The sequence below is a fragment of the Mesoplodon bidens genome (genome assembly GCF_964165515.1).
Source record: "Mesoplodon bidens genome assembly, chromosome: 9".
Taxonomy (NCBI): Eukaryota; Metazoa; Chordata; class Mammalia; order Artiodactyla; family Ziphiidae; genus Mesoplodon; species Mesoplodon bidens.
The window spans coordinates 87,623,092-87,636,091 of record NC_138166.1 but is presented as its reverse complement, the minus strand read 5'-3'; the positions used below and the strand labels follow the sequence as shown (position 1 = coordinate 87,636,091).

At 39.9% G+C, this 13,000-nt stretch overlaps 1 protein-coding gene across 1 annotated transcript in view; it reads right to left on the bottom strand.

The window, feature by feature from the left end:
- The window catches only part of EXOC4 (exocyst complex component 4), an 813,795-nt gene that overhangs the window by 579,206 nt on the left and 221,589 nt on the right, over positions 1-13,000 (bottom strand). The window contains exons 8-9 of the mRNA XM_081244856.1: positions 7,213-7,358; positions 1,689-1,777 (exon numbers count right to left, since the gene is read on the bottom strand). Of these exons, the coding sequence (XP_081100982.1) occupies positions 1,689-1,777; positions 7,213-7,358 (235 nt within the window). The remainder of the gene's footprint in view (positions 1-1,688; positions 1,778-7,212; positions 7,359-13,000) is intronic.

The following is a 13,000-nucleotide window of genomic DNA, read 5'->3' as shown; positions in this document are numbered from 1 at the left end:
GTGTGTGTGTGTGTGTGTGTGTGTGTGTGTGTGTGTGTGTGTGTGTGTGAAAAAACCTGTGGGGTTTTGGGAAACCAGAAAAAAAATAAAAATAAGTAGGACACTGTGATGGAAGGTGGAGATATGGAAAAGCTCTCCAAACCTAGGTAATTTTCTAGGCCCCTAAGTGTCAGTTCAAGTATGATCAGTCCTACAAGAACGTGTGTTCCAAGACTATCATTTCCTTCCAAGCCTTGCCGTCCACCCTACACTGCCAGGAGGTAGTTCCCTGCAGAAGCCCAGGTCACCCTCCTCCTTCCCTCCTTGTCTGACTGACCATACAGTGGCTCTCTCCTTCATCTGTTCCAAGCCTAACTACGCTCTGTACTCCTCCACTTCAAGACTCCAAGACACACACTTCATGTTTTCTAGAACATACAGCAATACTTTAATGTTAAATAAAATGCTTGTAAGCTAATTCCCTTTTCCTTATATCCTCAAATGTATTTCTAGGCTTTTAATTCTGGTAACTTTATGTCTGAGCTGTGGAATTATTACTGTGATATAACTATGAGACAGCATAGCAGAGTCTTTGGAAAAATCTACAGGTATTTACTGATAGATTAATAATGAAGGTGAAGGTAGGAATGACGAGGCAATAGTCTTTTAACTCTAAAAGGCTGGCTAGTTGCTTCCTGATATTCTGTTGTAGAATCATGATGAGTCTTAAAAACTAAATATTAAATTGTATAGGCTAATCACTACAAAATATCCCAAGTGCCTGCAATGCATCAAAGACAGTGAAAGTGCTCCTCTCCATCCCTCATGGAGAAAGCCCATAGTTCTAAAATAATTTAAAGAATCTCTCCCCTCTCAACTCCTCTAGCAATTTTATCCATACCATCCACTTAGTTGTTACCACTGACTGCCTTATATTGTTATTGATATTCATTCCTTACTTTTATAACTGGATCTTAAGGTTTTTATCTTTTATTTCCATGTACTCAACAACTTCCATCCCTTCCAGTGCTTGGATGTCTTGCACTTAGCAGACCTTCACAAATCTTTCTTAATTGATCACATTTACCATGATTAGCATCCTTTTGGTCACAGGAAAAAATGTTATTAGTGTGATTTTTTTTATTTAAATAAATTTACTTATAGTTTATTTTCTTAATTATTTTCTTCTTCAGATTCCAACTTTTTAGTAACCACACATGAACATCAACTATCCTGCGTATCAAAGTTATGTTGATCAGAACGTCCTGTTTAAAGGCATCCTTCTTCCCTTAAATAACAACAGAGGCTGCATCTGTACTTTTCCAAATCTCAAGTACCCCTGCCATATTCCAGAAAGTACTGAAAACAATAATTAAAATAACAGTGGCAGCCACAGAAGACTGGCATTCCCCTAGACTGTGACTGGAATCACGTCTGCCACCTTTAAGCAAAAAGGAACTGCCTTCATTTCTTTTTACATTGAGTTCCCACTTGAATGGTAGCAGGTCTATAAATCCTGAGGCCACAGTAATAGTTTTAGCTGCTTGGCAGCTGATGCTGGGAAATGATAGAAGAAACAGATTACCAGGCCTTTCCATCTTTGCTATCTTGAAAGAATCCTGTGAATGCAGACCTCAAATTCACATGCTATAAACACTTCAGATCTTCCTCCAGAAACCTAATTTTTCTAGAGAAGGTCGATTACCCACCTTGAAGCTCTCCACTCCGACTGTACAGCTCCCTTCTCTGTTCTCGCAAATAGGCACTCATACTGATGGCATGGGAGGATGATTCGAACCTGCAACAAAACACAGTGTAAACAGACGATTAGGTAGTAACCAAACAGGTGGTGTCCAGCTCTGTATATTCCGACAGTATTCTACTCCAGCCCATGTGACGCTCCCTAGTGTTCCACGACCAAGATGTTCTTTTCTGGCTGTTCCAGGCCAGGGGAGGCTGCCATGGACCTTGCTTTGTGAATGATATTCCTGCCTAAACACTCCTCCATGACGGTATTTGGACATTCTGCTCCTTCTCTATTTCAACTGATACACTCGATCTTGCAACTTTCTTTTGCCTCCAGATCCCTTGCCAGGATCCCTACACACACAGCAACAGCCGTATCCCTTAATGGCATTCTGATTTCGCTCCTAGGCAGCTCAAAAGACCTCAGTGTCTGCCAGCTGCCACCACAGAAATACGGGCTCCTCAGAGCTGACCCCTGGCCTTTCTAACTCCCCCAGTGAGAGGACTAGCACAATGGGTTGTGAGAAATGATGTTAAATAACTACCCCAGAGAAACAAGGCATCTATGGTCTCTCCTTAGAAGTCCTCAAAAACAATAAACTTTCTAAATGGCTGCCAGGATTCTTACCAGCCACCTGTAATTCTTAGAAGGATTTCTCCTGTCAGCCTGTTATCCTGACAGAAAATCTCAGGTTTGAAATGTAATTGCTTACCACATCAAAGGATTTACGGTTTGATACAGTCATAATTTTACCTGGTTTTTTTGGTTGTTGCTGTATTTTACCACATAAAATACTTTCAAAAATACCCAGCTACAAAATATTGTTCACACCTCCCCAGGGACTGCTTCAGAGGTTAGAAACATGGGGGATGGGTTCATGATACAGAACATGGCTTTAAAAGCTAAAACAAAGACTACAAAATAGAAAACAACAACAACAAATCACAGTCTTAAAAGTAACTTGCAGGTAAGGAAGAACAACAACAACAAAAAAAAAACAGGTAAAATTATGACTGTTATCATCAAACTGTAAATCCTTTGATGTGCTAAGAAATTCCATTTCAAACCTGAGATTTTCAAAGTCAGGATAACAGGCTGACAGGAGAAATCCTTCGAAGAATTGCAGCCACTAAGGGGTAAACAGCAACACAGTGAAAGAGCAACAGTGATAACGGGATAGGTTTCTGGCCACAAGTAAGGAGCACCAACGTTTTCTTAATTATGCCTTATCGGTTCTTTGACAAGGAAGATGAATACCAAGATGAATGTCAGTCTGAGGGAAACAGCTGAGTTACTTGATCCTTTCTCTGCACTCTGCCAAGAACTAAGAGGGCACAAACAGCCAGAAGAAAGGCAAAGTGTGCAGTACTTCAAAAGTGTCACCTGCCAGTCAAGTGCTGACGAGAAGCCACTGACCTCCAAAAAGCACGCTGACAGCTATTGATCAGAAACAGCAAGAGAAAAAATAAACTCTTGAGCAAAGAACAGAGAGGCACACCATATACAATAAGAAAGAACTTAAACACACTTAATTAACCTTGGCTAGGGACAATTAAAGAGAGTAATAAGGTTCTCCACAGATGACAGCTTGCCAAAATCTGAATCCTTTATGACCTGAGGCATTTTCACTACTCAGGAATCCTTTCTGCGTTTGCAACAAGTCACAGATGGGTAGAATGTTACAGCAAAAGAGGCATGAGGGATTAGCCAGTCTCACCTCCCCACTTTACAGCCAAAGGCACTGAGGCCACTGAGACAAGAGAACTGCCCTGACTCACATGGCTCATTAATGGTGGAACCAAGCCTAGAAATGGGCAAATTTCTAAGAGTGGCCTAATTCTGTGCAGGTGATGAGTTTTTATTACTATGTAATAATAACAAATGTGGAACGATTACTTAAGTTCACTTATTCATTTCCAGTAACTTATGCTGTCCAACACCGCAATTTCAGGATTGGCTAAATGTCTGAAAATGTTTATGTGGTCTGAGGTTGCAAGTTATGGGTGAGGGCTGACAGCAGGAAATCTAAACACCCCGAAACCTGCTATCTGCAATAGGCACAGACGGAGCACGGTCAGTTGAGCCTGAAGAGGGCTGGGTAGGACCGAAAGGGGTGGAGGGAGGAAGGGAGGGGAGAGGGGAAAGAAAAGGCCTAACCGTAGGCCTTAGGCAGTATCTGAGGCAGTCTTAGTTGCCGCCATCAAACACCTTTCCTCCCACTATCTGTCTTGTTCGCTGGCACAGGCCCGATTCTATCTGGGCGTCTGCGTCCTTGCTCCCTCTCACTAGGCAGGGTGCTCAGGAGAGGGGGCTCCCTCTCCAGCTGCAGACCTAGCACTGGAGATGAACTCTGACTGGTTTAAGACTATCACCATGGTCTACTTCCCCTTGCCAGTGACTGGTCTAGGAATGGGCCTCAGACCCAGGTCCTATTAGTTTTCTTGAGAAAAACTTGCAGAGGGGCTTTGTGACTGGCAAAAAATATTAATAGATGGATAATTAATCATTAATAAAAACGGATTTGTAATGATATAGCCATTTTGGAACACAGTATGGCAGTGTCTTACACAGTTAAATATAGTCCTACCATATGATCTAGTAATCATGCTCCTGGGTATTTATCCAAATGAGTCGAATACTGACACTGACACAAAAACCTGCACATGAATGTTTATCGCTGCTTTATTCACAACTGCTAGAAGCTGGAAGCAATCAAAATGTCTTTCAATAGCTGAATGGAAAAACAAGTGTGGTACATCCACACAACTAGTATTACTTAGCGATACAAAGGATGCCACAAAAAGCCACAGAAAGACATGGATGAACCTTAAATGCATACTGCTAAGTGAAAGAAACCAGTCTGAAAAAGCTACGTACTGTATGATTCCAACTTTAAGACATTCTGGAAAGGGCAAATTATAGAGATAGTCAAAAAGATCAGTCATTTCAAGGGGGTAAGGAAAAGAAGGAGGAATGAATAAGTGGAAAACCGGATGTCTGGGGCAGTGAAACTATTCTGTAAGATACTATAATGGTGGATATATGACATTGTGCATTTCTCCAAACCCACAGAACTATACAAAGAGTGAACCCTAATGTAAACAATGGGCTTTAACTAATAATGGTGTATCAATATTGGTTCATCAATTGTAACTAATATGCCACACTAATAATAAGAGGAGAAACTATGGTGTTAATAAGAGGAGAAACTATGGTGTAAAGGGACATAAGTGAAATCTCTGTACTGTCAGCTTAATTTTTCTATAAACCTAAAATGGATAAAAATAAAGCCTACTAATTAAAAAAAAAGGGATTTGCAGGATGAATCACACACTATTTCCTGGGCACCACCATTTTTATTGGAGTGGGACTGAATGCAGAGAAATGGAAAGGGCTGAGTCCTTGATGATACTGTACCGGTGAATTAAAGAATCCTCTATATTTATTCTTATGTATGAGATAATAACTTTCTATAGGTTAATCTACTCATTTGGGGTTCCATGCTACTTGCAGACTAAAGCCTTTTAACTGATACTGCATCCAAGCTCTGAATAAAACTGTTTAAAAAAAAAAAAAAGAGAACGCATCCAATAAACAGAATGGATTTCACTGCAGTGTGGGCACAGTAAATCTCCTCTCCTCTAGACCACAAGATAAATGAACTGTTGAAACTTTCCTTAATGATTAAGAACTCTATGAATCCTTGACAGAAAACAAATCTCAAAAGTGCCAAGATTTAAATCCTGTTTCTACCACTTGCTAGCCATGTGAATTTGCATAATTTCCTTAACCTCTTGTGCCTTGATTTAAAGAAAAAAATTTTTTAAACAAATTTTATTTTGAAATCATTAAGTTTATAGAAAAGATGCAAAATAGTACAGGGAGTTCCTGTATACCTTTCACCCAAATCTCTCCCTAATGTTAATGTCTTACATAATCGTGGTACATTTTGTTGCATCTAAGTAATTAACACTGGTATGACACAAAACTACAGACTTTATTTGGATTTCACAAAATTTTCCACTAATATCCTTTTTCTGTTCCAGGATACCACATTGCATTTAGATCACGTGTAATTCTGATAAATAGATTGGGTTTTCCAATGAGCTTTTTCTGTGCCATGTATGTGATCCAATAATCCCCTCTGACGAGTGCTGAGGAGAGAAAGTCATTGACCATGAGAATCAACAATACCCAATACCGCATAGGTAGTGTTTGATAGCCTTTGATTCCCAAGGCACTCTTAACTCAGTAGACGAGTTGGCTTTGCTCCCAGGAGGGTAGTGTGAAGTTTCCTGAGAAGCTTAAGAGCTGATCCTGATTGAGAGTCCCTTCCTAACCTCCACTAATACCATGTGCTCATCTCACACATTTTACTACATGGAACTATCACCAATTATTTACTTGTCTGTCTTCTTTTCTGAATTATGTTTCTGTGCATGCGCCTCAATTTTTTTTTAATGTGTAATAGAGGATGAAAAATAGAACCTATACCCATTAGATTGTTAGAATGAATAAATACATGAGACAATCCATGAAAATGGCTTTATGCCTTGTCTAGCACTTAGTAAGGACTCAGTAGGCATTACCACTACCCTACTGCCCAAATTTGGTATAATCTGAATCAAATTATGTTTGATTGAGATTCTTCTGAGAAACTCATTTACCACAGTGCCTGGTACATAGTAAGCACTCAAGCAATGGTAGCTGTTATCGTTATTATTATTAATGTTAATAATAATATTAACTGTTAGCTGTTACCAAGTGACATATACTTAGGATATGTGGCCAGGTGAGTGTAGCTAATTGTAATTTGAAAAAAACAAGTTCCGGGCTTCCCTGGTGGCACAGTGGTTGGGGGGGTCCGCCTGCCGATGTGGGGGATGCGGGATAGTGCCCTGGTCCGGGAGGATCCCGCGTGCTGCGGAGCGGCTGGGCCCATGATCCATGGCCGCTGAGCCTGCATGTCCAGAGCCTGTGCTCCTCAGCGGGAGAGGCCGCAGCAGTGAGAGGCCCACGTACCGCAAAAAAAAAAAAAAAAAAGAATTTCCACATTGTTCTTTTACTAAATCAAGTAAAACCCCATACTACTTAGCTAGAGAGATTTGCGTGACTTTATTAACAAAAGTTGTTTCTTGGCACTTAGGGCTTTCCAAAGGCTGAAATATTTCATTTCCTTTCATTTCATATAAAATTCCCCAGAAACAAGGGGAGAATATCATTTCTCTTCATTTTATATGACTCCCCAGAAACAAATTCCAGAATTATTTATTAAAAGTTCTAGATAGTCCAGTAACCATATTCCAAAATAGTCACCTCCCTTACAGAAAACGGAAGTATACAAAGTTGAATATATAGTCACTTCCTATCAATTATTTCAAATCAACTTTAAATGGGTGAAGTAATGGCTGTCAATAAAGTGGAAAATCGTTCTACTGGGATCTAACACATCTTGACACCTATCTTACCAGCAGGGAGATACTTACTTGAAAAGAGAATTTTTGGGCCTTTGAGGTTTCTTCTTGGCAAAAAAGGCTGCACACTCGCGCCCAGTGCTGGCATAACTTAGTTGAGCTGAGGGTTCAGAGGCTGCACGAGTATTTTTCATATCCAAGTACTCAGTCAACAGCATCTGTACAAGCAGACAAACAGCTTAACACACACATTTATGATGTGCTATTAAGAAAAAGCAATTTTAAAACCATGAAGACCTAATTCTAAAACCTCCTTGACATTCAGAAGGATATTAACCTAGCTATTCATATTTCTAGTTGTAGACCTAAGGGAAGATTCATTATAGCCAGAAAGTCAGCAATTTGCTACCTACTCCTAAAACTGGGAACAGTGTATAGTGAGCATTTGTACATGGGGGTAAAGGGAACATTTTTACTGAGGGTCTACTATGTGTCAGGCACTGGGCTGGGTGACTTAATCAACATACTCCTTTAGTCATAATTTAATCCTTATTATTCCAAATTGCAACAGCAGCAGCAGCGATGCCGTAACATTTACTGAGGGCTTACTATACTGCAGGCAAGGGGCTAATCCGTTTAGATATTTTACCTCATTGAAAGCACAAAACTTTATCAGGAAAATCCGTTCTCAGATTATAGACAAGGAACTGGACCAGCACTCTAACAAACCGGCCAACCAGGTTAGCATAGCCCACAGCAGACTAAGTGGTCCTGACCTGCAAATTATTTCTAGGGCCCACTACTCATCTTCAGAGTTTCAAAGCAACAAAAGCAACAGCTTTTTTGATCAGTACTGCCAGCAGGTCCTGCTTATAAAAATCAATCCACTTTAGAGCCTCAGGGGTTTGGGGGCCTGGGCTAGAATCAGTTGTACTATTTCTAAGACAAGTATAAAAAGTTCCCACTGGGCCTCCCTGGTGGCGCAGTGGTTGAGAGTCCGCCTGCCGATGCAGGGGATACGGGTTCGTGCCCCGGTCTGGGAGGATCCCATATGCCGCGGAGCGGCTGGGCCTGTGAGCCGTGGCCGCTGGGCCTGCGCGTCCGGAGCCTGTGCTCCGCAACGGGAGAGGCCACAACAGTGAGAGGCCCGCATACCACAAAAAGAAAAAAAAAAAAAAAAAAAGTTCCCACTGTTGTGAAAGAAAATAGCAGATCTGGAACAGAAATCACCATGGTTCCTAAGATGATCTAACCCAGGACTAAAGTGTATCAACTCAACTCATTTCTATAATCACTTGCCACATTTAAAATTTTAAGATAACCAAGTGGTATACAGTACACGTAGACAAACAATTCTACCCATGACTGAAGTGAAAGCCTTTCAGAATCAGGGTCCCATATAACTATTATTCTTGCATATATGTATATAATCATTCATTCATTCAATAGGGATGTGAGGGCCATATCAAGCATTATCATCAAAACATTTATGAAGCACACCTGTGAATATATTGCTCCAAGTAAGTTTTAAAGCCAATTATGTCTATATTATAAGCACATACACATTACTGAATACTTATCAAATATCAGACATTTTAAAAACATGACCTTACTCAGTCCTCAAATCTATGAAGTAAGTATTACTAATTGTAATTTAGAGATGAAGAAACTGAAAATTAGTGGTATTAAGAAACGAGCCTATATGCATGTGTGGAGGCAGGAGCTAATGGGAAATCCCTGTACTCTCCCCCTCAATTTTGCTTTGAACCTTAAAATGCTCTTTTAAAAAAACTCCAAAGACAGAGGGAGGGGGGGAGGGATGGGGAGGGGGAGGGAGGGGGAGGGAGGGGGAGGGAGGGGGAGGGAGGGGGAGGGAGGGGGAGGGGGAGGGAGGGGCCAGCCTAAGGCCTTATAATTACACAATAACAGGCCAGGATTTCAACTCAGGTTTAGTTGACTCCACAGTCTGTTCTCTTCCCCATGACACTCCATTCTCACTAAAAGCATAAAAACTATCAATGAGAATGACTATGGGTGGCAGTAAATGGACTTTATTTCATTTTCTGTACAATAAAGAGTTCGCTGGGAAAGCATAAAACATGTTAAGAGATTCGTCAATGTTTTTTTATTTATTTACGAGGCCACTGGAGTATTACTCAGCAAGCTGATGAAGTAATATAATGACAAGTACTATCTCTGTTACTATATCACCGAAACTGCACAATAGTCAGGGAGAATACTGAATTGGGTCTCTACTTTAGTAACAATTCCAGTGATGGACTCAATTATTTTGTAGATTTGGCACTGATGCTAATAAAGTTTGCAGGAATCTGTGATCAAAAGAAGGCTAGTAAATCAGAAAAGAATTTCAAATTGTTGATATCTTTCAAATTTCAACACAGAAAGATGTCTACAAATGCCCTGGTTTCACTCAAATGGTGGTTATTACACCAATATGACAGAAGTATGTTTCTACCAAAGCTTGAAGACACACTCACTACACCAAGTAATTCTGTCGAGGTAATTATTGTCCTAAAATTCAATGACTGCCCTTTTACAATAAAATATTGACTGACCAGGACCTAACTAAGCAGCATCCTTATATCCAGGTATTTTACGATCACTGTTCCTTTTTCTCCACATCAATGAAATCCCCTTAATTATTAGCTCTCAGGATTCTTAGTCCATTTCTATTCACCAGCTTCTCCCTTTCCATCTACACAAATGTACTATTTCTACCCTCTCCACAAAAATCTTGCTTTGGTCCTCACGATCTATAATCTTATTTCCTTTTTATCTTTCGGTTCTAAACTTTAAAAAGCAGCCTCCACATATATTATTTCTCTTACCATGATGTGGTTTTTACCCCTCATTTCTCTCCCAAGCTCCAGTCCCACATCTGTGACTGCATGCCTGACCTATTCACCTATTTCACAGATAAAATCAACCCTAAATTCCGAAACCTAGATCATCTTCCCATAACATCAGTAATTCCTTCTGCCAACTTTGGTTTTCAGTATTTTCTTAATCTCACTGATCTCCAGGTTTAAAACTTCAGAACTGTCTTTAATACATTTCCTTATTCTTTGTATCCACAAAGGAGTTAGCGTCCAAGTTCATTCATCACTCTCCCTCAACTCTATGAGTTTGCCCATTCTGGTCCATTCTGACAGCCACCACCTTAGTTCACCTCACACAGTGTTCCTCATTTAGTTTTCTGCCTCCCATCTCTTACTCTTCTGATCCTCCTACATCCTCAACAGAGTGATATTCCTAAAACACAGCTGCTCCAAAAAAAGGGGTACAAATGAATTTATCTACAAAATAGTTACAGATGTAGAAAACAAACTTATGGTTACTAGGGGGTAAGGGGGGGAGGATAAATTGGAAGATTGGGATTGGCATATACACACTACTATATATAAAATAGATAGCTAATAAGGATAGATATAATAGATAACTAATAAGGACCTACTGTATAAGGGAACTCTACTCTATACTGTGTAATGGCCTATATGGGAAAAGAATCTAAAAAACAGTGGGTATCTTGATATGTATATGTATAACAGCTTCACGTCGCTGTACACCTAAAAGTAACACAACATTGTAAATCAACTACACTCCAATAAAAATTAAAAACAAGAAATAAACAAAAGAAAAAACACAGTTGCTGCCACCATCACAAGGCTCCTCATCATCTACAACTATCTGACCTCAACACTCCAATCATATCTTATTCTCCCTAACATGAGCCCAACACTCCAATCAAGATCACCTAGTTAACTCTCCCCTGAATATGCCAGGGCCCCCTCCTTTCTGGAAGGCCTACCCTAGATTACCCTCTCTCCTAACTCCTAACAGACCCTTCCAAAAAACCAGTTCCAGGGCTTCCCTGGTGGCGCAGTGGTTGAGAGTCCGCCTGACGATGCAGGGGACACGGGTTTGTGCCCCGGTTCGGGAGGATCCCACGTGCCACGGAGTGGCTGGGCCCGTGAGCCATGGCCACTGAGCCTGCGCGTCCGGAGCCTGTGCTCCGCAGCGGGAGAGGCCACAGCAGTGAGAGGCCCGCGTACCGCAAAAAAAAAAAAAAAAAAAAAAAAGTCTTTAAAATTATTCATCCCAAACTGCCTAAAATTATTAGCTATTATTTAATGAAAAGACACCTCACCATTGATAAACATGAGGATTTTTTATATTCCTTAAAACATTGTATTTCTTCATTTCCACCAGAGCCATGCAACATATCAGTGAATCAAAAAATATAGGGAACCACTGAATTTTAAAAAGCATGGGAGAAGAAGCCTTGATGTATATATATCGTTATATGCAAATTAGAGACAGTCTCCAAAGTAGAAAGAGTCCAGAGTACAAAAATCTACCCTGTGAGTAAAGTAAAAAAAGGGACGGCTGCAATTTTAACCACAGGCTTTGCAATGTTTGTTTCCTTCATTGTGTTTGCCTCTTTTCCCTAATAACATTCACCACCAGTTGAAAAATACTGCTTTAAAACAGGTAAAGTTTTATGTTGACACTCAAATTGGTAAAAGTGCATTTTTTAATATCTCAAAGAACAAATAAGCCCCTACTTCTAAGATGCCTGAAATGTGTTTGAATTACGCCAAATCATCTACTACGAAGTCTTGACACAAACACCAGATGCCTGAAATTAAAATATAACCATATCATTTCTTGGTGATTCTACATCATTGTGGATAATGTACTGCATCTTCCAAATTGTACATAAATATCCTAAGCACTCACGGATGAGTTCAAATTTCCATTTTTATGAAAAGAAATAAGCTAGACAGCTTGTCTTTTGCCTGGGGGAAATCACCCAAGATTGGAATTCTGGGGCAAAGGGCATTACATATAATACCAAATACATTCTGCCCACAGAAAATCTGTAGAAGATAATGCCGTATGTGTTCTTGCTGCCTCTAAATTCCTTCATATCTCATTCATTTCTTTCTCATTTTAAGTACCAGGAATTGCTATTTCTTGTTGATCAAGAGTTCAAAAAATTAAAAGTCATAGTTTGTGTTTTAAGTTTAACTTAAAAGGTATTTGTAAAACTGAAGACAAGAAACATGAAAACACAGTTGAAAAGCACCTGAAAACTCTATATACACCAGTGATATCATGATTCACTGTATTTTTTGAGTATTGGTATGTTAGATGGTTCTGTGGCAGAAGCAAAGAAATATGATGCTTTAATAGAGCATACAAATTGGAGTGGTCAGGCATCTCTTCTGCTATAAGACTGATTAGCAGTTGCTAAGATGATAGTCAGTAATCCCATGATATATAAAGCAAAGCCAAGATTTTGAGATTTATAACATGCTCTGACATTGGTAATATCATTCTGAATTGACCCCTCATTTACCATTTAATCCTCTTTATTTAACATATTGCCTATGGCTGCTTGTGGTTATACACATAGAATTTTCTAAAAATACATGTGGGATTTACAGACTTAGAATTAACACATTTCCTGTCTTCAGCCTCTGCATTTATCCAAGTAGCTACTCACTGAAACACCCAGATCCTTCTAGATACTTAATGTGGTAGATCCTTTTAGTATCTTCCCAGCTTCCAAAATCTTCGCCTCATCTAAGGACGTTTCCCCAACCACACAATGGACTTGGGTAGCCAGGCCTGGGATCCCACCCTCTAGGTCACAGTCTACTTCACCAGGGAAACAGCCAACCCTCAATTAGCCAATCAGATTCTCTCTCCCAGGAATGTGTTAGTGGGATATGGTCTGTGCTCGTCAATGTAAGTGAGGAGATGTAAATACTTTGGGGCAACCACTTTTTTACCATGTGGATGAAAAATCAAAGACAGCCAATCTGCAGAGAGA